At 39.3% G+C, this 27214-nt stretch overlaps 1 protein-coding gene across 2 annotated transcripts in view; it reads left to right on the plus strand.

The window, feature by feature from the left end:
* Positions 1-25394, plus strand: part of SLC9A6 (solute carrier family 9 member A6) — a 61496-nt gene extending 36102 nt beyond the window's left edge. The window contains exons 11-17 of one of the 2 annotated variants that reach the window (XM_012752329.2): positions 808-919; positions 2169-2322; positions 6765-6854; positions 8036-8066; positions 11283-11362; positions 18315-18420; positions 22702-25394. In XM_012752329.2, the coding sequence (XP_012607783.1) occupies positions 808-919; positions 2169-2322; positions 6765-6854; positions 8036-8066; positions 11283-11362; positions 18315-18420; positions 22702-22974 (846 nt within the window). In that variant the 3' untranslated portion in view covers positions 22975-25394. The remainder of the gene's footprint in view (positions 1-807; positions 920-2168; positions 2323-6764; positions 6855-8035; positions 8067-11282; positions 11363-18314; positions 18421-22701) is intronic. The other variant, XM_012752330.2, reaches the window with a different exon arrangement.
* Positions 25395-27214: the final 1820 nt, after the last annotated feature.

Genomic DNA, 27214 nt, shown 5'->3' on the forward strand with positions numbered 1-27214 from the left:
GTTGAGTTGCCCTTTTCTTTGTTCTGAGGAAGGAGAAGTTTAGACAGTATTACTTTTCTTCCTACCAACACTGACAATGAAATGAATTATTCTATTAATATTAAAAGTATAGTAGGCCGGGCCTGGTGGCTCACGCCTGTAATCCTAGCACTCTGGGAGGCCGAGGCGGGCAGATTGCTCAAGGACAGGAGTTTAAAACCAGCCTGAGTGAGACCCCGTCTCTACTATAAATAGAAAGAAATTAATTGACCAACTAAAAATATATATACAAAAAAATTAGCCGGGCATGGTGGTGCATGCCTGTAGTCCCCGCTACTTGGGAGGCTGAGGCAGAAGGATCACTTGAGCCCAGGAGATTGAGGTTGCTGTGAGCTAGGCTGATGCCATGGCACTCACTCTAGCCTGGGCAACAAAGTGAGACTCTGTCTTAAAAAAAAAAAGTATAGTAAAGAACTTCTGCTTTTAAACATGTTTCTCTTCATCTAGTAAATTTCCTATGTTAGATCTGTACTGTCCTATATTGTAGCAACTAGCCACATGTGATTATTTAAATGTAAATTAATTAAAATGAAATAAAATTAAATTTTTGGTTCCTTAGTCTAGCCACATTTCAGGTGCTCACTGTATTTGGACAGTGCAGATATAGAAAATTTCCATCGTTGCAGAAAGTTCTATTTGACAGTGCTATGTTAGACGATGAAATCAAGAGACTGTGTTAGAAACTGAGCTCCCTAAAAGAGACTTTCACCATCTTGAATGTATCATCTAAATAATAAGAAATGATCCTTAACCTATTGATAATTTTAGATTGCTATTTTCTTGGGAAGAGCTGCCAATATTTACCCCTTATCCCTCTTACTTAACTTGGGTAGAAGAAGTAAGATTGGATCAAATTTTCAACATATGATGATGTTTGCTGGTAAGTCATAACTTTCCTCTTTTGCCCACCATTAGCAACCATTCACACCACATATACCAGCTTGATGTCACACTAAAATGTTATGTTGGTAATATAGATTCCTTTAAACATTGAAGTTGTATCCTCAAATAGATTTCTTTTTCATAATGTCCCATTCCCTTCTATGGGAATTTCTTCATATTCTAGTTCCAAATCTTTGGTTCAAAAATGTCACACAAAATGGGGAAGGTAAAGATGAATGCATTTTCACACAAAAACCTGTAAGTGAATGTTTTTTAGCAATTCCGTTCATAATCGCCCAAACTTGGAAGCAACCCATTTGTCTGTCTTTCAATGGATGAATGGCTAAACAAACTGTGGTGCATCCATGCCATGGAATACTGCTCTGTACTAAAAAGAGCAAATGATTGATCCACACAGCAACATGGATGAATCTCAAAGGTATTAATATTATGCTGAGTTAAAGAAGCCAGTCTCGAAAGGTTACATGCTGTATGATTCCATTTATATGACATTCTCAAAAAGACAAAATTATAGTGATGGAGAATGTATCAGTGATTGCCAGGGTTTTAGTGAGATGACAAAGAGGTTGGATTAAAAAGAAGTAACACAAAGGAATTTGGGAAGAGGGGATGATGAAACTGTTCTGTGTCTTGACTGTGGTAGTGGTCACATGGTCATACACTTCTATGCATTGTCAAAACTCATGAAGCTGTAGACCAAAAAGAGTGAATTTTACTTTCTGTAAATTAAAAAATAAGGCTGGGCATGGTGGCTCACACCTGTAATTACAGCACTTTAAGAGGCTGAGGTGGGAAGATCACTTGAGGCCAGAAGTTCAAGACCAGCTTGGGCAACAAGTGAGACCCATCTATAAAAAAGTAAGAAAAAAATTAGGCAAGCGTGGTGGCACATGCCTGTAGTCCCAGGTACTCAGGAGGCTGAGGCAGGAGGATTGCTTCAGCCTAGGAGTTAGTGAACTATGATCACACCACTGCATTCCAGCCTGGGTTATAGAGTGAGACCCTATTTCAAATGAATGAATGAATATAAAGAATTGTTAAAAGTTCTTTGTATGTCAGTATCATATGCAAATTCTATTTCTATTTGTATGTGTAGGTATGTTAATATTTATTGTATATTTGTTCACATGATTCTAAGTTTTTAGAATGTGCTTTATTTCTCTGAATTTATGAAGCTTGCATTAGTGATAAGTTATTGAAGAAATACCTATTCCATTCCCTTGTAGGGCTTCGTGGTGCAATGGCATTTGCCTTGGCCATTAGAGATACTGCCACTTACGCACGGCAAATGATGTTCAGCACCACGCTTCTGATTGTGTTTTTTACTGTGTGGGTGTTTGGTGGTGGCACCACTGCAATGCTGTCATGCTTGCATATAAGGTAAGTAATAACTGGAGACTTCATGTTAATATTACATTTTAATTCAGTTTATTTTTCTGCTTATTTTCAGTTTATTTCTAAGCTTCAGTGAATCTCTAATGTTTTATTTTTTTCTTTTTAAAAAGTATATAATAGGTAGTACAGAAAAAAGGAAAACATGAAAGAAAAACAAAAACCATTATTAACACTTTGAGGAATATCTTTACAGACTTTTTGCTATGCATTGTATATATTTTTAACAAAGTGGGGCAACACTAACGGTACTCTTGTAGCCTGATTTTTAAATGTAATGTAATGAACTTTTACATTAGCAAATATATTAACATCATTATTTTAATGGCTGTATATCTCCTGATTTATTTAACCAAATCCCTATTGCTGGACTTTTGTATTGTTTCTAGGATTTTGCTATTACCATTTGAGGATTTTGCTAATACTATTGCCATTAACAATGTGAATGTTCTTAAATGTATACTCCATTGTGTGGTTGTTTGATTATTTCCTTAGGATGCATTCCTAGAAGTAGAATTATATGGTCAAAAGCATATGCATATGTTTAAGGTTCATATCACCAGGTCAGATCAAAAATTTTTCTTCCATCTGCAGCATATGAGACAGTTTACCCCAACCCTAATCAGTACTAGATATTATCATTTTTTCACATCTTTATTATCAGTACTGTTTCCAACCTAACAATCCAAGGCCAAGATTGTGAGGTCTTAGTCTTGAATGCATACTAGTTAATGCATTCAATTGGAAAGCTCCCTTGTATCTCAAGAGTTCTGCATTTGTTTCCATGGATACAGCAGCCTATGTTGCTACAGCCTTTGTAGATTTTAGTTCTGTGTTTGGCTGAAACTTCATAGACATTAAGAGCTACTGAGCTTCCAGAATACATAGGGTTCATTAGAGAAAACAGTATTTTACACTTTATAGATTCTGTCCTCCTTTTTTTTCATTCTGTTGTGCCTTTCTTTTAATAGTCTAAAGACCAGCCAGCCCTAAATCAAACTTTAAATGTTGTTGTTATTGTCTTAATCTCTCTTTACTATTCAAATCCCTTTCTTAACATTTCTGCACTGTTATTGTGTATAGTCTAAAATTCACAAAAAGTAATGTTTTTATAACCTTAATTAATACTTCAAGGAGGACCTGGCATTTATCAAGCACCTGCTATGTGCTGGGCATTGTGATAAGTTTATTTTACATATTTATCTAAACACAATAACTCCATTTTACAAGTGAAAAAATAGAGACTTAGAAAGGTTCTAATTTGTTCAAGGTCATCCACATAATTAAATGGAGGGCAGAGGAGACCCTGGTCTTTCTTAATTTCTTCTATACCTTGTTTCATCAAGAAATTAGGATGCTAAATTTTGAAAAGATTAAGCTGCTTTCTTTTCTCAAGAGCTTGTAAATGAAGAAGACTCTTCCCCATTTTACTAAGGAGAACAAAATTAAATGTGAGAACAAACCAAACAAAATACCCATGCTTCCTATCTCCCTTCAATAGAAAAAACAAAAACCCACCTACTCATATAAAGTTTAATCTAAGGCCGGGCGCTGTGGCTCACGCCTGTAATCCTAGCTCTTGGGAGGCCGAGGCGGGCGGATTGCTCAAGGTCAGGAGTTCAAAACCAGCCTGAGCAAGAGCGAGACCCCGTCTCTACTATAAATAGAAAGAAATTAATTGGCCAACTGATATATATATAAAAAATTAGCCGGGCATGGTGGCGCATGCCTGTAGTCCCAGCTACCCGGGAGGCTGAGGCAGAAGGATCACTCGAGCCCAGGAGTTTGAGGTTGCTGTGAGCTAGGCTGACGCCACGGCACTCACTCTAGCCTGGGCAACAAAGCGAGACTCTGTCTCAAAAAAAAAAAAAAAAAAAAAAAAAAAGTTTAATCTACATCACCAGCTTTGAAAGCTCTTTGGCCCCATCTTGCCTGTCCTGTAACATACTTTGGCACTTAATTATATACAGCATTGCCTTTATAGTCTTAAATTACTTCTTGTTGTTTTCTTGTTTTATTGGGTTTTTTGGTCCCTCTTTGCAACAGAGGCTATATTTTAAGTTTCTCTTCTCCCTCCAAATTTATCCAGTACAATTTTGAGGATGCTGATAAATCCCGAAAGTTTAAGATTCATGTAGACTTAGACTTGGCTTTGAGTTCTTGCCCCTTCACTTACTAATTCTATGATCTTGGGCAAGTTCTTTAACCCTTTAAAACCTCAGTTCCCTCATCTGTAACATTCATGTCATAGTACCTACCTCCTAGGGTTGTTGTTGCAAGGATTCAGTGAGCTAATGTCTGTAAAGCTCTTAGTATGGCATTTCAAATGTGCCTTTTATTCATTCATTCGATACTTACTGAGCACCAGCCATGTGCCAGGCACTGTTTTAGGCTCCAACTCAGTGGTTCTCAATTGGGGATAATTTTGTACCCCAGGGGACATTTGGCAATGTCTGGAGACATTTTCAATTGTCACAACTAGAAGTAGGGGCTGCTACTGGCCTCTAATGGGTAGAGACCAGGAATGCTGCTAAACACCTTACAGTGCATAAGACAGCCTCTCCCCCTCCCCTCACCTACCAAGAAAGAATTATCTGGGCCAAAATGTCAGTAATGCTAAGATTAAGAAACCTTGCTGTAGAGAAAGACAGTGATAGTAATGAGATAGAAAAGGTCTCTGGTCTCATAATATCTGTACTTTAGTGGGAGAAGACAGACAATAAGCTAGTAAATAAATGAACCTGACAGTTTTAGGTGGTATTAAATGCTGTGCTAGTGATCCAGTAAGGTACTGTGATAGTGATTGGGGTGGGGGTGCATTTTCTATAAGGAGGTCAGGGAAGGTCTCTTTAAGAGATTACCTTTGAGCTCAGTCTACCTGAATGACGAGATATGGCTAGATGGCTAGTTAAACAGTGATCAGGAAGAAGAACTGTCCATGCAGAAGAAAGAGCAAGTACAAAGGTCCTGAGGCAGGAATAGACTTGGCTTGTTTAATGAACAGGAAAAAAGCTCACATAGCTAGAGTATAGTGATTGCAGGGTAGGTAGGCAGTGAGGTGCACAAGATTCTGTGGGGGTTAGGAGTCTGCAGACTTTTACTGAAAAGGGCCAGATTGTAAATTTTTAGGCTTTGCAGGTCATACAGTCTCTGTCTCAGCTACTCAACTACTCTAGAGTGAAAGCAGCTATAGATAATATATAAATTAACTGGTGTGGTTGTGTTCCAATAAAACTTTATTTACAAAAGCAGGAGGGATACCAGATGTGGCCCAGGGGCTGTAGTTTGTGGATCCCTGCTATGGGGTCTTGTAGGACATGGTAAGGAGTTTGGATTTTAAAATACAATTGGAAATCTTGGAAGATTTTACAGTGACATTGAACTAGATTTACAGTGTAAAAAGGTCACTCCAGCTGTTGTATAGACAATGGATCCTCAGTAAATTAGAACTAACCAGCTATTCCTGTGTTGTTTCACATAATGTGACAGTCACATTTGGCTCCCTATCATTTATTGCACATGTTTTGTACTTTTCTGTTTCTGAGCCTTAGCTCATACTGTTCCCTCCGCCTGAAATGCTCTTTCACTCCCATTAAATGACACAGCTAAGTGCCTCCTCCTTTCCCCCCTGTTCTTTTCTCTTGGAACTGCTCTTCTGTTTGTGTAACTTTGGATCTCCCCATTATAGCACTTATTTGTTCAGCCTTGTAATATTGTTAGAGGAGCTGAGTCAGACACTCTTTTAAGATCTTCCGATACGTTTTCTCATTTAATCCTTGCAACAACTCTGTGTGGTGGATATTGGCTCCATTTTCCAGGTGATAAAATTGCAATTCATAGGGCTACATAACTTGCCAGAAAGCAGCCGAGCCCAGATTAGAAGCCAGCATGCCCTAATAGTAAGCCCTTAGGGACTATGCTCTAGTTGTGTCTGTTTCCCCCACTAGGCCGTGAGCTCCTTGAGGGCAAGGGTCGTGTTTAATTCATGTCTGTGCCCTGTGCCTAGTGCAGTGCCTGGCAAATAATAAGTGCTGTATAAATGTTTATTATATGGAATTGGCTTCTGGTAATGTACCATCTGAGTGTTACAAATGTGCTATCTGCAAGACCACTAGATGTCACTTGAGATGCATAAATGTGGTTAGAGTTTAATGTGACCGAGAAAATATTAAACAGCTCCTGGCCATTTTAACAAAGAAAAAAAGCCTTTCTTAGAATTATGAATCTGGTCATGGCCATCTGTTTTCAAGTACTTGACCGTGAATCCCTTGCCTTCCAGATGTGGTCTTGTATCATTTTTCTCCCTTCAGTGCTATTCATATTCTGGGATGCTACTGCTACAGCTGCTCATGCTGCTGTTTTTTTTGTGTGTGTGTTGTCTGTAGTAGTTAACTTAATCGATAAACATTTGAGCACCTATTGTGTGTCAGGTACAGTGCTAGACTCTGGGGATACAGAGATGAATTGAGACATGGCCTTTACCCTCAAGGAGCTCACAGTCTTTTTGGGGAGACTGACAGGTAAATAACCATATTCTACTCTGCTAAATATTATAATAAAGGACAAGACAATACTGCAAATACACAGGAAAAAATGATTCTGCTTGAAGGGATCATAGAATGGTTACTTGGGAACTTGAAAAATTAGTAGAAAAAAGTGAGGGCAAGCACATTTCAGCTAGAGGCAACAGCATGAGCAAAGGCATGGAGGCTTGGGGGAGGATAGGGATTTGGGGAGGGAGGTAGGTGGGTATGGCTACTATAGGGTATGTAGAAGAGAGTGATGGCAAATGAGGGTGGTAAGCTAGGTAGGAGTGGGGCAGGGAGTGGGGGGCGCTAGTTTGTAGAGAGTCTTGACTTCCTGCCACACAAAGGACTTCAGACTCAGCCCTCTGGGTTGCAAGCCACTCTCAGAGTCTTTTGTCAAGGGAATAACCCAGTGAGTTCTGTGCTGTTGACAGCTGACTCTAGAGGAGAGCCTGGCAGCTGGGAAACCTTCCACAACAGACCCCGTGAGTCGGAATGAGGGCTGTGCTTGAGCATTTGGGATAGAAAGGAGTGAAGACCTAATAGACAATGTAGAGGAAGAATGAACAGAGTTGGTTAGTGCTTCTGTTTAGGGGATAAAGAGGAGTCAAAGAGAACTTCTTAATGAAGCTTCTCCCTGGGATACGGAGAGCAGGAATTTTAAGTAGATAAAAAAGTATTGTGAAGAACCAAGGCTAATGTCTATCTATTTGCCTATGAAAAAACCTATAATTGGACTCTTTCTTCAGTCATTATAACAGAATGTTGCCATGAGAGCTGCGAGGTCCAAAAACATGTAACTCCCTCCCGGAATTGCCAGCCTTGTGTTTAGAACTACCCAGCAGTTCTTATTTAGCAACAGGGGCAGTGTTGCTCTCCCAGGCTATGCTTAGAGTGGACTTACATCAGAGAAGAAAATGCTATGTTTCTCAGACGGGTAAGTGGGATTGCAGGAAGAGAATCATTAGTATACCCTGCTTGCCTTAGAATCCAAGCTGTTGCTAAGGAAAGTAGCAGGAGCCAAAAATCTACATCAACAATCATAAAGAAACAAGAAAACATGAATCGTTCCATAGCTTCTGTGTTGAGAAAAGTAGTTGCCTAACAACGTACATATGTGAACAGACCTTTTTTTGGCTTTGAAATCTCATTTGCTCTTTGTGTTTCTCCTTTAGGGTTGGTGTTGATTCAGACCAAGAACATTTGGTAAATATGCATTTGTGTTGTCCCTGGCATTTCTGTCGAATGTGCAGTCGTTTGGAAAGAAAACAATCTACTGTAGACTTTGTACCACTATTCAAATCCTGTTTTATTTGCCTCGGCTTTTAACTGACATCATTCCTGGCTTTTCTCACTGCTCCATAGAGACAAAAGCAAGTTTTTGACAGTGTGTGGTTATCAAGGGTGACAGCTTTCATATCTGTGAGCCACCCTGGGCTTTTGCCACAGAGGAGAGCAGGCTCTTAAGCACTGCTGGGTTTTCAAGTGACTCCTCTGGCACAGGGAGCCTTTTTCCACTTTGGTTTGCGCATGAAGGCCTGTCTATGATGTAAGCCCCATTCCAGCTGCTCTTCCTGTGTAACTTTCAAATTGGATGACCAGCAGCTGCCCTTGAGAACTGCCTAGAAGCTTTTGAATCTTCAATCAGTCTTCCCTGCTGTTCAGCGGAATGTACTTTCTTACCCTGTCCATGGGCCTTGGCCACATTTTCTTACTTTTTGCCTTCCATGTGTCAGTTTCTCAGTTGTTCCTATGAACCTGAGCCTGTTGGACTGAATGCAGTGTAACTTGCTGCCTTCTCTAGATAGACCTCCCTTTTCTGATGTTTTCCATCCATTTTTCAATAGTTTCTGAATACCACTGAATACTCTATACTCGACATTAGATGAGAAATCACAGAAATTAGGTTTTTGAAAATGGAAAGCATCTCTTTCAAAACACAATTTTTTTTTTTTTTTGGAGACAGTCTCACTCTATTGCTCTGGCTAGAGTGCCATGGCGTCAGCCTAGTTCACAGCAACCTCACACTCCTGGGCTCAAGCAATCCTCCTGCCTCAGCCTCCGGAGTAGCTGGGACTATAGGCATGTGCCACCATGCCCGGCTAATTTTTTCTGTATATTTTTAGTTATCCAGCTAATATCTTTCTTTCTTTTTTTCTTTTTATTATTTATTTTGAGACAGAGTCTCATTGTGTTGCCTGGGCTAGAGTGCTGTGGCGTCAGCCTAGCTCACAGCAACCTCAAACTCCTGGGCTCAAGCAATCCTACTGCCTCAGCCTCCTGAGTAGCTGGGACTACAGGCATGTGCCACTATGCCCGGCTAATTTATATATATATATATATATATATATATATATATATATATATATAAAAATACATACATATACATATATACATATATATATTTAGTAGGACAATTAATTTCTTTCTATTTTTAGTAGAGACAGGGTCTCACTCTTGCTCAGGCTGGTTTCGAACTCCTGACCTTGAGCCATCCACCCGCCTCGTCCTCCCAGAGTGCTAATATTAGAGGCGTGAGCCACCACACCCGGCCAAAACACAATTATTTTTCTTATCTGAAACAAGCCCTGGTATATTTGTCTTCAGGGTGTGGTTTAAAAAAAAATTCTTAGATTCATTTCCTAAATGCTAATTTTGTTAGCTATTGAGTGATGAGTGCAAATGTATGCATATGATATAGTATGTACTTGCCTCTTTTGTGGCCAGAGCCTTAAAATAGAATTCCATGGGCTTGAAATATTTGTACAAACCAGACTGGATAAATTCCCATGATACCAAGCTACTGGGGTAGCATTCAAGGGGTAATAGCTCCTCAGTGTCAAAATAAGAATAAAGCTAATTATACAGCTCCTAAGATAAATGCTTGGGAGCATAAGTCTCCACCAGCTGTGTCACCTCAGAGGATAAATGGAAATGGAGTGACAGGGAGAGAGCCAGGTAGGTGAGTACCAGTTGTGACATATAAAACAAAAGACCATTTTTCCCTTGACTTCAAAATCTATGGATGTCTTGGTCATACCATTTACTTAATATTTTGAGTGCCCACTAGGAAGCACAAAGGAACATTATACTAAGTATGGAGTGTGTGAGGGGTAGGTATACAGGTGTTCATGTAGTGAGGGAATGGTAACATTTAGAGATGAGCTGCTCTTCAAGAAGTGGAGGCACACAAACCTACGCCAAATATCATAAAAGGAAACGTAGAAGGTGTTCTCAGCTCTTGGAAGCCCATACAGCATTCCTGAACAGTTTTATGTTGTGTATGTGTTGGTACATGTTGAGGAAAAGAGTAACTTATTTTGAGGATTAGGAAGGAACCAAAATTCAGAATCTAAACACTGTGCTTTTAGAAAAGAAAACCATGGAACCATAGAACATTAGTGCTGGAAAGGGCCTTATGGATTCTCTAACCCTCACTTTTTTTTTTTTTTTTTTTTTTTTTTGAGACAAAGTCTCACTTTGTTGCCCGGGTGTCAGCCTAGCTCATAGCAACCTCAAACTCCTGGGCTTGAGGGATCCTTCTGCCTTAGCCTCCCGAGTAGCTGGGGCTACAGGCATGCGCCACCATGCCTGGCTAATTTTTTCTATATAATTTTAGTTGGCCAAGTAATTTCTTTCTATTTTTATTAGAGACGAGGTCTCGCTCTTGCTCAGGCTGGTCTTGAACTCCTGAGCTCAAACGATCCACCCGCCTCAGCCTCCCAGAGTGCTAGGATTACAGGCGTGAGCCACTATGCTCGGCCAACCCTCACATTTTATACATGAAGAAATTCAGGCCCAGAGAGGGAAGGGGACTTGCCCAAACTAGTTAATGTCAGTGAGTCGGAACTGGAACCAGATCACCCAACTGCCCAGCTGCTAGTGGTACCATATTACAAATAAGGACGCAGTTTATATTTTTGGAAGTTGTTTCAGAAGATGCCTGCTTGCTATGTTCGTTTTCCCTCCTAGCCAGTTAGGCTTGCCGTGGAATTTCCTACTTGTTTTCATTTGCTAGTGTTCTAGGAACACAGTAGCAGCTTTGAAGATGCCAGTTAGTTTTGAGACCATGACAACTCCCAAAGATAGGGGTGTTGATGTGATGTTTTCTGCTTGAGGTGCTATTATATTGGGTGTGTAAGTGTTTCAGATTTAGGAGATCAATTATCCCACGTTGGTTTTTTTAAATGACAATAGATTCATGAATTAGCAAGCAGCCTGAGTAATAGAGGTGTTCAGAAAAGCATTTCAATTTCTTATTCCAAAGCCGCAATATACAAACTATTAGATTTCTAATGTTACCCATGTTGGAGAGTATCTTATGTATAGTAGCCTCTATTTCTGATTCTACAAAGGGATGGCTCAAAATAAATGTGTTTGTGTCCTTGTGTATGTATTGATTTCTGTATTATTTGTCTACAGGGTATTCCTGAAAATGAAAGGAGAACTACGAAAGCAGAGAGTGCTTGGCTTTTCCGGATATGGTACAACTTTGATCATAAGTATCCTTAATTGAGAAAAAAATTGACAGTGTGGACATGGATAATTAGTTTAATGGAACAACTGTTTTGACTTCTCCCTTCACGAAGTGGAATAAAATGCCTACCTTTTGTCTTCCCTTTCCTCATCAGTATTGTGGAGAAGGAAACCCACACAAATGAATTCCTCTGCAAACCCATGAAACCATAGGGACTGGTTATTACAGAAGCTGGCTGTGTGGAGGGAATCAAAAACTCAAGTGACATACTTCCTGTGTTATATAAGTTTTTTTATTGAGCAAACTTTAATATTTGTTGACTTTTAGCTAATTTAGTGAATCTTGTAAAAGGTATTTGTTGGTTCTTATTGGTGTACTTGCTAGGGTGAAAAAGGAAAGGCCGCTCTGGGGAAAAGCATGAGAATGAAATAAAAATGCAGTAATGTTAGATACAACGATGTTCAGCAATACACCTTTTTTCCCCTGACCTTTCCAAAGACTGAGAGATTCTCCTCTCCATTCAGAATGCCACAGTAGTTAATGTTTTTATTGTTTGCTAAATTTCTTTCTTGTCCTGTTGTAAGTCTTCTTCATAGCTGTACTTTGAGTAATACTGATATCCTGTAACCTCTTTAAATCATGCCTTTTAAAAAACATCTTATCACTATGAAGATTAATGTCTTATTTGAAAATTGAACTAGAAAAAGGAGCCATGGAGTTCTTTCAGGCCAAGATATATCAGTACATGAATCAAAAACTTGGTTTATGTCTTACTGAAGCAAATTTGAGACAACCATGTAAAATTTTCTTTCCTTGCTTTCAACCTTCTTATCAAAGCCTTGTATATTTAAGAAAAATGCACTTGACACTTAGGATTAGAAGCTGCTCCTTAACCATATTCTGTTTATTATATTTTTGCATTCACTTTTTGCAAGTACTTCAAAGTTAAATTACTATATGGAAACAAGAATGCAAGTGTATCTGTGGTATTAAGACTCCCATTAGGGAGAGAGAGCCTGGCTTTTTAAAATTGTTTAAAGATTATGTCATTACTTTTGGCTGTATTGTCAGCATTTTGGACATAAGCCATTCCCATATCCCTTGGGGCTTTTTCATTCCTCTGATTTAACAAAAACATTTTAGTGTTTTCTGCATAAAATGTTTTATACATTTTTGCATAATATATAAAACAAATGATCCTAATGTAGAGAAAGAATAGAATAATGGCTTATTTTTTAGTTTATTCTTATATTAATAGAAGTAAACATCAAGACTTATTTGACTCAGTACTACCCTATTAAGTACTACTCAACTAAAACCTGATCGTTTTTTATTTTTTATTTTCATACTTTAGAGACAGAGTTTCACTCTGTTGTCCAGGCCGGAGTGCAGTGGCACATTCGTAGTTGGCTACGGCCTTGAACTCCTGGGCTCAAGCCATCCTCCCTCCTCAGCCTCCCAAGTAGCTGGGACTAAGCTGTACACTAAAGATCCATATACTTTATTGTATTCAAGTTATATCTCACTTATAACAAACAATCTGGCTACATGAAGAACTGAACTCTAGAATGATGAATAATTGATTCTACCAAACACTAGGTATTAAAATGATCAGGTCTTGGCGGGCGTGATAATCAGGTCTTAGTGAGTGTAATAGCTCACACTTGTAATCCCAGTGCTGTGGGAAACTAGAGGCAGGAGGATTGCTTGAGGCCATGAGTTCAAGACCAGTCTGGGCAACATAGCAACACCCTGTCTCTACAAAAAAATTTTAAAAATTAGCCAGGTATGGTGGTGCGTGCCTATAGTCCAGAAGGTGCGCTGTGTTCCCTTGCAGTCAGTAACTAACAGTAATTCATTCTTTGTTATTGCTGTGGAGTGTTCCACAGTATGAATATACTACAGGGTTTTAGGTGGGGTTTTTTTTGTTTTTGTTTTTGTTTTTGTTTTTTTTGAGGCAGAGTCTCACTCTATCACCCAGGCTATAGTGCAGTGGTATCATCATAGCTCACTGCAACCTAAAACTCCTGGGCTTAAGCAGTCTTCTTGCCACAGCTGCCAGAAGTAGCTGGGACTACAGGTGCATACCACTAGACCTGCCTTTTTTTTTATTCTTTGTAGAATTCTTGCTCTGGATTTTGTTTTTAACCATTCTACTCTTTTTTTTTTTTTTTTTTTTTTTGAGACAGAGTCTCGCTTATTGCCCAGGCTAGAGTGAGTGCCGTGGCGTCAGCCTAGCTCACAGCAACCTCAAACTCCTGGGCTCGAGTGATCCTTCTGCCTCAGCCTCCCGAGTAGCTGGGACTACAGGCATGCGCCACCATGCCTGGCTAATTTTTTTTATATATATATCAGTTGGCCAATTAATTTCTTTCTATTTATAGTAGAGACGGGGTCTCGCTCTTGCTCAGGCTGGTTTTGAACTCCTGACCTTGAGCAATCCGCCCGCCTCGGCCTCCCAAGAGCTAGGATTACAGGCGTGAGCCACAGCGCCCGGCCCCATTCTACTCTTAATAAACGTGTGGGTTGTTTTCTGCTTTGGCTATTACAAATGAAGCTAAACATTTGTGAATATATATCCTTTGGTGGACATAAGCACTCATTTCTCTTGGGTATATACCAAGGAGTAGAATTTAGGGCAAGTATATGTTTAGCTTTAAGAGATACTGCCAACCAGTTTTTTCCAGAGTGGTTGTAACCCATTTGATTTGTTGTAACCAATTTAGTGAATTCATCATCACCCCTACCAGCAAGTTAAGGGAGTTCTGGTTGTTCCACATCTACACGAAAACTTGGTATTTTTCAGCCTTTTAAATTTTAGCCATTTTGATAGGTGTATATCAGGTGGTTTAATTTGCATTTCTCTGACGACCAGTAGGGCCGAGCACCCCCCCCCCCATTTTATGTTTTTTTGGATATTTGGATGTCCTCCTTTGTAAAGTGTGTCTGTTTTGTGAAGTGTGTCTGTTCAGGTCTTTTGTCTGTTTTTAACTGAGGTGTCATTTCTTTTTCTTGTTGATTTATAGTTCTTTGTATATTCCTTTTTTTTTTGAGATAGAGTCTCACTCTCTTGCCTGGGCTAGGGTGCCATGGCATCAGCCTGGCTCACAGCAACCTCAAACTCCTGGGGTCAAGCGATCCTCCTGTCTCAGCCTCCCGGGTAGCTGGGACTACAAGCACGTGCCACTGTGCCCAGCTAATTTTTTCTATTTTTAGTTGTTTGGCTAATTTCTTTCTATTTATAGTAGAGACAGGGTCTCACTCTTGCTCAGGCTGGTCTTGAACTCCTGAGCTCAAGCAATCCTCCCGCCTCAGCCTCCCAGAGTGCTAGGATTACTGGTGTGAGCCATGACGCCCGGCCCTGAATTGGGCTTTTTGTTGATTTTATGTATTGTATCTTCTCTCAGTCTGTAGCTTGCCTTTTCATTTTCTTCATCCTGTCTTTTGAAGAATAGAAGTTCTTCATTTTAATGAAGTCTATTTTATAAATCTTTTCATTCACAGTTAGTGTTTTCTATGTCTTAAGAAATCTTTTATGTCCCAAGGTCATGAAGATATTTCCTTATGTTTTCTTTAGAAGTGTGATGTTTTAGCTATCACATTTAAGACTTTGATCCATTGTAAATTAATTTTTGCATATGGTGTGTGGTAGGGGTCGAGATCTACTTTTTTCCCATATGGATCTCTGATTGACTGAGTGCCATTTATTGAAAATACTATTGTTACCCTACTGAATTGCAGTGGAATCACTTGGCCATGTAAGTGGAGATCAGTTTCTGGACTCTCTTTTCTATTCTATTTCTCTTTTTTATATCAATACTAAACTCTCTTAATTATTATACTTTATAATAAGTCTTGCTATCAAGTAGAGTAAATAAATGTTCTAGGTTTGGTCTTCTCCAGCATTGCCTTGGCTATTTTAGGTGCTTTGTATTTTCCTTTAAATTTTAGAAACAGCTTGTGAATTTACATACAGGCACAAAACGTATCTGCTGGCAATTTTATTGGGTTTGCATTAAATCTGTAAATGAATTTGGAGAGAAATGATATCTTAATAATATTGAGACTTCTAATTCATGAACACAGTAGTATATGACTGCATTTATTTAGGTCTTTTAAAATGTCTCCCATTAATGTTTTGTGTTTTTCAGTGTACAGTTCTTGTACATCTTTCATTAGACTTATCCCTAAGTATTTGATATTTTTGGTGCTATTGCAAATAGTTTTTTTTTTTTTTTTTTTTTTGAGACAGAGTCTCGCTTTGTTGCCCAGGCTAGAGTGAGTGCCGTGGCGTCAGCCTAGCTCACAGCAACCTCAAACTCCTGGGCTCGAGTGATCCTTCTGCCTCAGCCTCCCGGGTAGCTGGGACTACAGGCATGCGCCACCATGCCCGGCTAATTTTATATATATATATCAGTTGGCCAATTAATTTCTTTCTATTTATAGTAGAGACGGGGGTCTCGCTCTTGCTCAGGCTGGTTTTGAACTCCTGACCTTGAGCAATCCGCCCGCCTCGGCCTCCCAAGAGCTAGGATTACAGGCGTGAGCCACAGCGCCCGGCCTGCAAATAGTTTTTATTTTCTACTTTGGCGTGTGTGTGTGTGTATATATATATATGTAGGTGTATATATGTGTATGTGTATATATACACATAAAGTGGGCATTCTACCACTGAACTACATCCCCCAGCCTACACACACACACACAAATTGGATTTTATATATTCTTTACATGTATTGTGTTCAGCAATCTTGCTAAGTTCACTTACTATTTCTAATTGTAGATTCTTTTTGATTTTCTTTATACACAAAATGATCTGTGAATAATGATGTTTTATTTTTTCTTTTCCAATTCCTTGTATTTCTTTTTTGTGTTTCATTACACTGGCCAGACTTCTCCAGTACAGTGATGATATTCCACCTTCTTTCTTTTTCCTGACCTCAGGGGGAAATTTTTTCAATATTTCACCATTAAGTATAATGTTAGCTATAGGTTTTTGGAGATATCCTTTAGCAGGTTAAGAATGTTCCTTTTTATTTCTAGTCTTCTGAGAGTTTTTATCATGAGTTTTTAATCTGTTGTAAGTTTTTATTATAAGATGCTTTTTCTGCATTGAGATGATCATGTGTTTATTTTTTTTTGATTTTTTATTGTTTTTTTTCTGTTATACTTTTTTTCATTGATTGTTTTAATATTAAATCAGTCTGGCATTACTAGAACAAAGTACACTTGGTCATGATGTATTATCCTTTGTATATGTCACTGGATTTAATTTACTAATATTTTGTGTCTCATATTTGTGTCTATTTTCATGAGAGATAATTGGCTGGTGATTTTTTTTTTTGTAATGTCCTTGTCAGGTTTCTATAACTAGATTACACTGGCTTTATAAATGAGTTGGGAAGTAAACCTTCATTTTCTATTCCCTGAAGGAGTTTGTATTAAATTGGTTTGTTTTTTCCTTAAATGCTAGAAAGATTTTACCAGTGAAGCCATATGGACCTGGAGCTTTTTGTAAGGGAAAGTTTTGAGTTTCTTCAATATATAGGACTATTCAGATTTTTTTTTCTTTTGTCAGTATTTGGTAAGTTTTGTTTTTTAAGAAATTCATTTTTATAGAGTCAAACACCAAGACTTGTTACCGTCAATATCACCCTATTCAGTAGCACAAGACTAAGGCCTGGTTATTTCTGTACTTAAAACACTAGTAGAATTCATCTTTCTAGTTTTTCAGTGGCTTTGTGTTTGGCCACATGTTTTATAATGTGTGTTTGTATCAAGTGCTTTAATCTGTACTTAGAATTTATTAATATGGGAATTCATGAAATTTTCTGACTTCCTCATTTTTAATGACAACAACCTTAGGTTCTCATTTTAGAAAGTGGGGAATATGATAAATGTGCCTGTACCTTTCTCTCTGCTTTTTCTTGTGATTTCCTCTTTTTTCTTCTGAGTATCATATATCATCTATTTTTATTTTTTGGAGAAGAAATGAATACTGAAATGAGGGTCTGTGATAGAGGAGCTCATGATACATAGTTTTTAAAAATGTCTTGAGAATTCACTTTCCTTTCCTCTTTATGGCTTTATAAGAAAAGAGACTTTCCTTTCTTCTTTATGGCTTTGTAAGAAAAGAATCAACCTGATACTGAAGTTTCAACTTATAGCATTCAAGAGGCCAGCTGACTCCACAGTAAAGGATTAAAACTGTTTTTATTACTCTATTCTACTACTGGAATATTTAATCTCTTCTCTGACCATTGTTATTGTTTACTTTCTTTTCTTTTTTCTTCTTTTTGAGACAGAGTCTCGCTCTGTTTCCTGGGCTAGAGTGCCGTGGCATCAGCCTAGCTCACAGCAACCCCAAACTCCTGGGCTCAAACGATCCTCCTGCCTCAGCCTCCTGAGTAGTTGGGACTATAGGCACACACCACCACAACTGGCTAATTTTTCTATTTTTAGTAGAGATGGGGTCTCGCTGTTACTCAGACTGTTCTCGAACTCCTGAACTCAAACGGTCCTCCTGCCTTGGCCTCCCAGAGTGCTAGGACTACGGCTCACGCCCAGTCTATTGTTGTTTACTTTCTCCCTTATCTCCTTTAGTGCTAAATTTACAGTCATTTGTGTCCCTTTTGGCTTTAGTAAAGTCAGAAACGCAATATGATGCAGTGGAAAGGGTACAAGATTTGAGATCAAACCAGTCTGGGTTAGCAGATTTACTTAATTGTGTGACTTTAGGCAGGTCATTGACCTCCCTGAGCCTCAGTTTTTGTATCTGTGAAGTAGAGATGATATTAATAATAAAATCAACTTTTGCTATCTCATTGCCATAATGCAATGATGAAATGAGACCACATATGTGAAAGTCCTTTGCTGTCCTCTGAAGTGGTTGGTACACTGTGACAGTGATTATTATCAAATGAATTATTCTTTTAAATTTGTTAAGAAAGGCACGCAGCTCTTCCTTAACAGCGCAGCTATCTGAAGCCTCTGCTGACTCACAGCGGCCCTCCTCTGACGACAACACTCCCCGCCTGCTGTGGCCCCATCGCCAGGTGCCTAACCAGCCCCCAGGCTTATGAAGTAAGTTGGTTTTATCCTAAAACTTAATTCTTCAGTAAATTAAATGTATCTGCTCTATGGATGGATTACTAGTTTTGTTTTATTTTGGTTTGATGTTTTGCTTTTGAGTTATAAAATCCATGAAAGGGAATTTAAGCATGTTTTGCTCAACCAGAGAATATACTGAAATCTATAAATATAACCCACAGCCTTAGAAACAGCATTTGAAAACACATATAGAATAGTGCCTCATCTCACTGGGGGGGATTTTAGTAAATTATTTTATTTCTGTGCTGGCTTTCATTTATTTGCAGTATGTGTCCTGAGCTCAGTACTAAATGTGTATGTTTTCACCTATGAATTAGAGTTGTCACAGTTACATTGAGAGGATTATAAAACAATTTTTGATGCCCCTAAAGTACAACAGATAGTCTATTATTTCACACCTACCAACTTTTGGATATTAGGGGACATTTATCTGCCTCTGTTCCACATTGCTGGGAGGCATGAGCATATCTAAATAGAATCTAAATTCCATATTTTTGCTTAGCTACCAATATATGATTAGTGATTCAGTAAATATTACAACTAAGGAAAAAATGACAGACATGGTAACCAGCCTTTATTTTTTTATTTTATTTATTTTTTTGAGACAGAATCTTGCTTTGTTACCCAGGCTAGAGTGAGTGCCATGGTGTCAGCCTAGCTCACAGCAACCTCAAACTCCTGGGCTCAAGCAATCCTGCTGCCTCAGCCTCCCGAGTAGCTGGGACTACAGGCATGTGCCATCATGCCCGGCTAATTTTTTTCTCTATATATTAGTTGGCCAATTAATTTCTTTCTATTTATAGTAGAGACGGGGTCTCGCTCTTGCTCAGGCTGGTTTGGAACTCCTGACCTCGAGCAATCCTCCCACCTCGGCCTCCCAGAGTGCTAGGATTGCAGGCGTGAGCCACCGTGCCCGGCCCAGCCTTTATTTTTAAATGTGAAGATTTTTATTTTTAGTTTTCAAGAGTTTTTTTTTTTTTTTTTTTTAAAACCCTTTGTTTCTAAACCAACCTTTCAGAAATAATCTATGGCATCAAGTAGGTAGGGTCCCCTGTTAACAAAGCCCACCAGTTTTGACTACTCAGATGCAGCACTTAGAACCTTGGATGGAGAGGAGAAGCTGTAGTGAAACAGTGTAGACATGCACACCCCCTCCAGTTCCCCATGACCTACTTTGTGGCATGTGAGAGCAGATTCTACAAGAAATGGACAGGAAAGAGTAGGCAGAGTTGGGGTGGCATTGGGCCAGGGAGGAGCACCCTACAGCTTTGTATTATGTTGAGCCAGTGCACATTGCTGATAGACTGTGCCAGTGAGGTAGGGAAAGCACCCCATATTGCCTTCCCTCTCCCTTCCTCATTGCCCAGGCTCCCCTCTCAAGTATAATCTGTATTTCTGCTATGCCCTGTTATCCCACATGAATCTGTGCAGAGGAGTCAGCTAGCTGTGTTGGTTCAGGCAGTGAGGTTCAGCTCTTGAATTCCAGAGACCCACTTGTCATCACCAAAAACTGAAAAAGGTACACAAGTGTGTCCTGTGAAATGTATCAAAACACAATATACCATTGTATGAGTTTCCTAGAGCTGCTATAACAAGTACCACAAACTGAATGGCTTAAACAACAAAATGTATTATCTCGCAGTTCTGGAGGCTAGATGTCCGAGGTCAAAGTGTTGGCAGGATTGGTTCCTTCTAGGGCTATGAAGGAGAATCTGCTCCAGACCTTTCTCTTAGCTTCTGGTTTGCTGGTGATCTTTGGCATTCCTTATAGATGCATCACCCCAGTCTCTGCCTTCAACTTCACATGATGTTTCCTTTGTGTGTGTGTCTATCTCTGTGTCCAAATTTCCCCTACTCATAAGGACACCAGGCATATTGAATTAGGGCCCACCTTATTTCCAAATAAGCTCACCTTCACAGGTGCTGGGAGTGAGGACCTCAATATTGTTGTGGGGGGGGAGGGTATAATTTAACCCATAACAACTGCCAAACTAAATTTTTTATATAATTTTTAACTACTTTTTTAAAATTAACTACTTTTTTAAGTTATAAAACTAACATGCTTATGGCCAAATATTCAAACAGAGTGGAATGTACAAAGTAAATAATAAAAATCACCTTCCTCTCATCTACATTCCTCAGAGGCAGTCTTTATTACAGGTTCACTGTGGATACCTGCTATATTTTATCTGTACAAACTTATATGTGTATATATATAGCTGTCATTGTTTTACACAAATGGGATCATAATAGGTATATTGTCCCATTACTTGCTCTTTTCAATTACGGATACATTATGGGTATCTTTCCATGTGAGTACGTTAGATTTATTACTTTCTCTTTTTCATGGCGATATAGTATTCTATTTCATAGTTATACCAAAATTGATGTATTCAGTCTCTTATGGATAGACATTTCAGTTGTTTCCCCTTTTTTGGCTATTACAAACAAACTTCATAGTGAACATCCTTTTATATATAAATTTACCTAGGTATATAAAAGTATGCAGAATAGATTTTAAAGGTAAAATTGCCAGGTGGAAGGCATATGCATTTTAAAATTTGATAGATATTACCCCAAACCTCAAACTTCATGCAGACATTAGGATGTGCTGATGAGCCCCTGCTGCCCTGAGCCGCAGAGCTTTGTTGTATTGTTTAATTGAGTGATACAAACTAGTTAGACTTACTGTTATAAATGGATTAGACAGGAAGGAGTTTTGGCTGGTTGGTAGCTATGGGTTTGTTTGTTTGTTAATTCACATGTTTTTGTCTTTGAGTATTTAGGGAAATTTCTAGCAACAGCAATTTTTTTTTTTTTGAGACAGAGTCCCACTCTGTTGCCCCAGCTAGAGTGCCGTGGCGTCAGCCTAGCTCACAGCAACCTCAAACTCCTGGGCTCAAGTGATCCTCCTGCCTCAGTCTCCCAAGTAGCTGGAACTACAGGCATGCGCCACAATGCCCAGCTAATTTTTTCTCTATATGTATTTTTTAGTTGGCCAATTAATTTCTATTTTTAGTAGAGATGGGGTCTTGCTCTTGCTCAGGCTGGTTTCGGACTCCTGTCCTTGACCCATCCACCCACTTCAGCCTCTCAGAGTTCTAGGATTACAGGCGTGAGCCACCGCGCCCAGCCAACAGCAAATTAAATTGTTTTTTAGATTTTGTTTAATAGTCTTCTTAGTCTATTTGATGATCTTAGACAAATTTAAATTTTTCAAACACACACAAGATTTAGAAATCTGGAGAATCAAGTTCACAGCACGTGTGTTTCTATCAACTCTGCTTCCTTCAAGGAGTATTCATCACAGATTTTTTTTTATTTTTTGCTAAATCAGTATGAATATTTACAATGATTCTTTCCCTTTACATTAGACAAAATGGCTTCTTCTGATTTTTAAAAGTAGTATGTACTCATTATAATCAAATCTCAGATAGTACAGAAGCACATAAAGAAAATAAAACTTACTAGCAACATTATCATGCAGAGCTAACTTTCCCCATTCTGTTGAATGTCCTTCCAGACTCTTCTGTGCACACATACATTTTTTTTATTTACTGAAATAGGACTATATATTCTTGACTCTTTTCCCTTTGATAGACTTTATTCAAGTATACTATTTTGGCCACAGCATTTCCATTAGAAGCGAAGCTTATGGAACTGGGACACAAGCATGTAGCAAGGATTTGATATATTTCTCTGTGCCTCAAACTGTGTTAGGTGGCTGGACAACATAGCCCTTACCCTTCTATCATAAGCACGTGTGTATCGATCTCCTCCCACCACTGGGCTCTGAACCCCTTGAGGGTAGACCAATACCCATGTGGTTATGGTTCAAAGCTAAGGACTACTCCAGGGAGAGGGCCAAGTACAGGACGCTGTGAGAGCACACAGGAGGAACACCTAACCTAGTCCTGGAGGATCAGGGAAGACTTGTTGTGAAGGGGCTAGTCATGTGGCGGGGGGCGGGAGTGGGGGCAAGGGGAGGTGTCAGCATGAAGAAGCACCTGGAGGTAAGAGGAAGCATGAGAGATCTGGGTAGCTGTCAGCACTGGAGTCTGGCAGATTGTGGCAGGAGATTAAGTCGAAGGGGCCAAGTCACACTGTGTCTTTTAAGCCCAGGTAAGGACTTTAGGCTTTATCCTGAGGGCTACCACTGAAGGGTTTTAAATAGGGAGTCCTCTAAAATTCTCCCATTGGAAACGTTTCTTAAACTTTCTAGCAATTCTGAAACCTTATTTTATTTGCATTTAGAACCAGGAACAATTGAAAGATGATGATTCTGATCTAATTCTCAATGATGGCGATATCAGTTTGACATACGGGGATTCTACTGTGAACACTGAATCGGCAGCATCCAGCGCTCCCAGGAGATTTATGGGAAACAGTTCTGAAGATGCATTGGATCGGGAGCTTGCATTTGGGGACCACGAACTGGTCATTCGAGGAACACGCCTGGTTCTTCCTATGGATGATTCTGAACCCCCGTTAAATTTGTTAGATAATACAAGACACGGGCCAGCCTAAGCTTATTAATACTCATTTAGTGATTTGTAAAATTTGCACATGTGATCGTGAAGAAATTTGTACTACCTAAAAGTCCCAGTGCATGTCTCTGAATGTGTAAGCTATATAAATGCTATTTATATGGCATAGAAAGAATATAAATATCCTGTACAAGGCAGATTGTGAGCAAACTATTCTTTTAAGTTTTACTGGCTGCGCTATGTAGACTGGGTCTCTTTTAGAAAGTTACTTTCACAGTGATGTTGTGTGTTTCTGTTAGCTTTACGTCTCAGTTAAAGTATACAAAGTGACGGATTTTCTCTTTCTTATATTTACCTGACACTTAACCAGAGTACCAAGTTCTTGTGATGTGAATTTTTTTTTTTTTTTGTGGTTGGGGAGGGAAGAGGGAGGAGGGAAATGTTATTTCCTTGGGAACCCCAGGAGGAGAGGTTCCTTTGTTGGGCAACTTTTGTTGACTGCTGCTGCCTTTGTCCTGACCTTTTTCTTTCTCTTTTCTTTGGTGGCCTGTTGTGGTGCAAGCAACTGATGGCATTTTGATCTTGCCCCATTCAGGTTGGGGAGTGAAGTATGGGGGCCCTTTTTTCCCCTTGCAGTGAAAGAATGATTCATTGACTATAGTACACTGCTGTTCAGAAAGGAAGGCTGCAGATGACTTCCAAGACCTTATTTCTTTTCTTGCAGACCAAAACCACAAAAGGAGTCGCATCCAGCTGGCTTAGCCAAAGTACAGGTGTATATAGTTCAGGGTACTTGCTATAGATTCGAAGGGGCTAGGGCGGGCAGAGAGAGGTCAGAGGGTAAGAAGGGGGTAAAGAGAATGGTGGTTTCAGAGATCTCTCTTCCCAAATATGTACATATTCTATACCAGATAAGTTTAAATGACAAATTTAATTGCTGCTTACTTTTTGATCATGTACTTTATCTGTATAGCAAGCTTTGTTGTCTGAAGTTTTTATATCAATTTAAATCGCTGCTCTTTAGCAGCCAAACAGGAGCAAAATGTAAAATTTTTGAACTTACTGTATCTAATTGTCCTTTGTTAGTCTGTAGTTGATGTTAAAAGTTAATTTATGAATCCATGATTGTTCCACACTACACCAAAGTTGGTTGTAAGAGAAATAGAACGCTCTGGAGCATTTATTGTAAGGTGGCTTCTTTGTGTGCAGCAGGTGTAGTCGTCTTCATTTTCGTGTTACTTTTTAATATTAAATACCTAAGCTGCCATGTGTTTTTTTACAGTTTTCAAGGAAGAGCACAGAACAATTTCTCTTTTTGTATTTGGAGTATGAAAGTGGATTCTATTTTATAATGCTGACAAAACCTAAAGATGCATTGACTGCTTGGAAGGGGAATACTTTTTGATGTTGATTCTGACCTGTTAATGTTTCAGAAGAAAAATATAAACTCTTTTGCATTTTTTTTCTCAGGTCTGAGTAGCATTGCCTTAAATCTTACCCAATTAGAAAATTGGTTTATTTACATGATGTTCAAATTTTCCAGTGAAAAATATCCTTCCAAACAAAGCATGTACTTACTCTCCAAAAGGTATCTGTGCTGTTGCAAACACTCCTTGATATTTTAAGGGAATTTTAATGTTGCACCCTTTAGTGGCAGCTTTGACTGTTGGCATAGCCATTTGTTATGTAGTGGTAGCGACTTTCCTGCTATGCAGGAATCCCTCCTGTGAAGTGTACATTTTATATGATGTGTGCCTCTTCATGCAGTAAATAATTTGTTGTTAATGTATGTTTGAGGGACTTGAATGTCAGCGTCATTTACCCACGAAGTTACTCAAGTTGTAAAAGGTTATACAATAATTTAACAACTACCTTTTTTATTCTGCCCGGTTACTGAACTCACTTTATGTAAATACTTAGCATGACAAATTCAGTAACTCGTCTGTTTCCGCATGCATAAGACTTTTCATTAGGGAAACTGATAAAGTTTGAGTCAACTAAATCTGCCTTCGTACTTTATCAAAGGGGAACCAAGCCTGCTGTGCTCACATCAGCATCTGGAAGATTTTTCTCTCCTCTAACCTGTATACACATCTCCAAGCAAAGAAGAGAAAACATATTCTGCTCAGACACCTTTTGGTTTTAGACACCTGAATGAACTTTGATGAAGTACAGTCTGAGTTACTGTCATACACAAGTAGAACTGCTCTTGGACTTGTTTTTCTGTTGTTTGTGGAACTTACACGTCTGAATGACTTGAACGTTGCATCTTTTAAAGTTATTTTTTAAGGTTTCTTGGCATTTATCCTAGTTGTCTGTGTTTGGCAATGTGCTGTTAAAGTAATAGACTTTTAATCTTTATGTATTTTTTGTTTTCCCTTGGAGTACTTGGACAGATGTTATAGTGGTTTCTTTTAGGAAAATCTGTCATTAAAAAACTTATAGCCTTGCGAATAACCACTCATCGTATTTGAGTCACAGTTTATGCTAGTGAAATGTAAAGAGTGCTGACTTCATTTATTTTTCTACCTATATACCTAGTGGAAAAAGGGGAAGACTGATGTTTTAAAAAGAAACAAACAGAAACCCAACAGAACTTAACTTATGGGGTGGCAAGTTTTTGGTGCTTATGTGTAAGGATGGATGTATTTGCTTATGGTCACAGTTGGACCATTTAGGAAATATGACTCAAAGCAGTCACATTCTGTTACATTGATTTGTAGCCTGTTAGCTCCATGATGGATAGTGCCATGAAAATGTTAGTTCCATTATATGGGGAGAGTAAATTCTGTATCCAGTTAGGTAGAAAAGCAATTCCAAGTTTGGTCGAAAGCATGATCATACAAAAATCCTTCTTCCAGGGTAAAGATACATCTCTGTTTTTGTACATGAGAAGCTTTGTAGGTTAGAGTTTGCCGACAGCAACTTTGTCTAGTGTAGCAGTGGCACTAGCTGCACCGTCTGTTGTATTTTGTTGCCATCCACTCCAGCTTCCCTGTTTGTGGCCCAGCGAGAGACGCCAGTGGGGAGGCCCACGCTCAGGCTCTTTTTTTGAACCAACCTGCATTTTCTAATTCACCACAGAAAACCCTATATCAGATGTGAGCATGTACATTTGTTAACCTGACTGAATGCAGGAGTATAAGGAGATGAAAGTATAGATGTTTTGACATAATCAGAAAGTCCTTGACAGGGAGTATGTCACACAGATGATGTAGTATGAGGCCTGAAAACACATTGGAAATGATAACAATAGTAGTTCCCATTTTTCGAGCCCCTGTTAGGTACAAGTAATGTGTATATGAGGTCTTTTTAATCTAAATTTTATTTAATCTTATTCATGCTGAGGGTATGTTCTATTATTCTCATTACACAGATGGGGAAACTGTCACGGCTAGTAAGTGACAGAGGTGAGACTCAAATACAATCTGACTCCAAAGTCCAGATTCTTAGGTGCTCTATTGGCTCCAAAGGCAGGTGTGTGCTGATTCATGTTTGATATAACTAGGAGGAAGATGAAGTGAATGGCACATCTCTAGCCTGCTGCCACCATCTGCTTGTCATCAGGCCAGGCTAGAGCATGAATTCTCAGCCCTGTCCCTCCATTTGCTGCACTGTGAACTGCCAAACACAAGTTCCCCTGGTTGGGAGGGTTCTAGCATTCATAGCGAAGGGCCTTCCTGTGTCCTGTCAAGGCCACAGGCAGGCAGCCAGGCTAGCAGCATTACTTCACGCTCTGCCTCCCAACGTGTTCACCAAGGGGGCCTGGCTTTCATGGCAGCCTATGGTCCTGAATGATGGCTTTGTGTCCACACAGTTTGGTGTAGTAGGAAAAGCTCAGGCTTTGGAGTTACACAGACCCGGGTTCAAACCCAGGCTCTGCTACTTGCTTGTTGGGTGATGTTGGGCAGTTACTTGACTTTGCTGAACCTTTCTTAGTTGTGAAGTTAACTCATTCAAGAAATATCTGAATGCTTACTTTGTATACACAGCAGAGATAGCAGCAAATAACTAGAGTCACAGGGCCAGGGCGCGGTGGCTCACGCCTGTAATCCTAGCTCTCTGGGAGGCCGAGGCGGGCGGATTGCTTGATGTCAGGAGTTCAAAACCAGCCTGAGCAAGAGCGAGACCCCGTCTCTACTATAAATAGAAAGAAATTAATTGGCCAACTAATATATATATATATATATAGAAAAAAATTACCCGGGCATGGTGGCGCATGCCTGTAGTCCCAGCTACTCGGGAGGCTGAGGCAGCAGGATTGCTTGAGCCCAGGAGTT

This window comes from Microcebus murinus, chromosome X (genome assembly GCF_040939455.1).
Source record: "Microcebus murinus isolate Inina chromosome X, M.murinus_Inina_mat1.0, whole genome shotgun sequence".
Classification (NCBI taxonomy): domain Eukaryota; kingdom Metazoa; phylum Chordata; class Mammalia; order Primates; family Cheirogaleidae; genus Microcebus; species Microcebus murinus.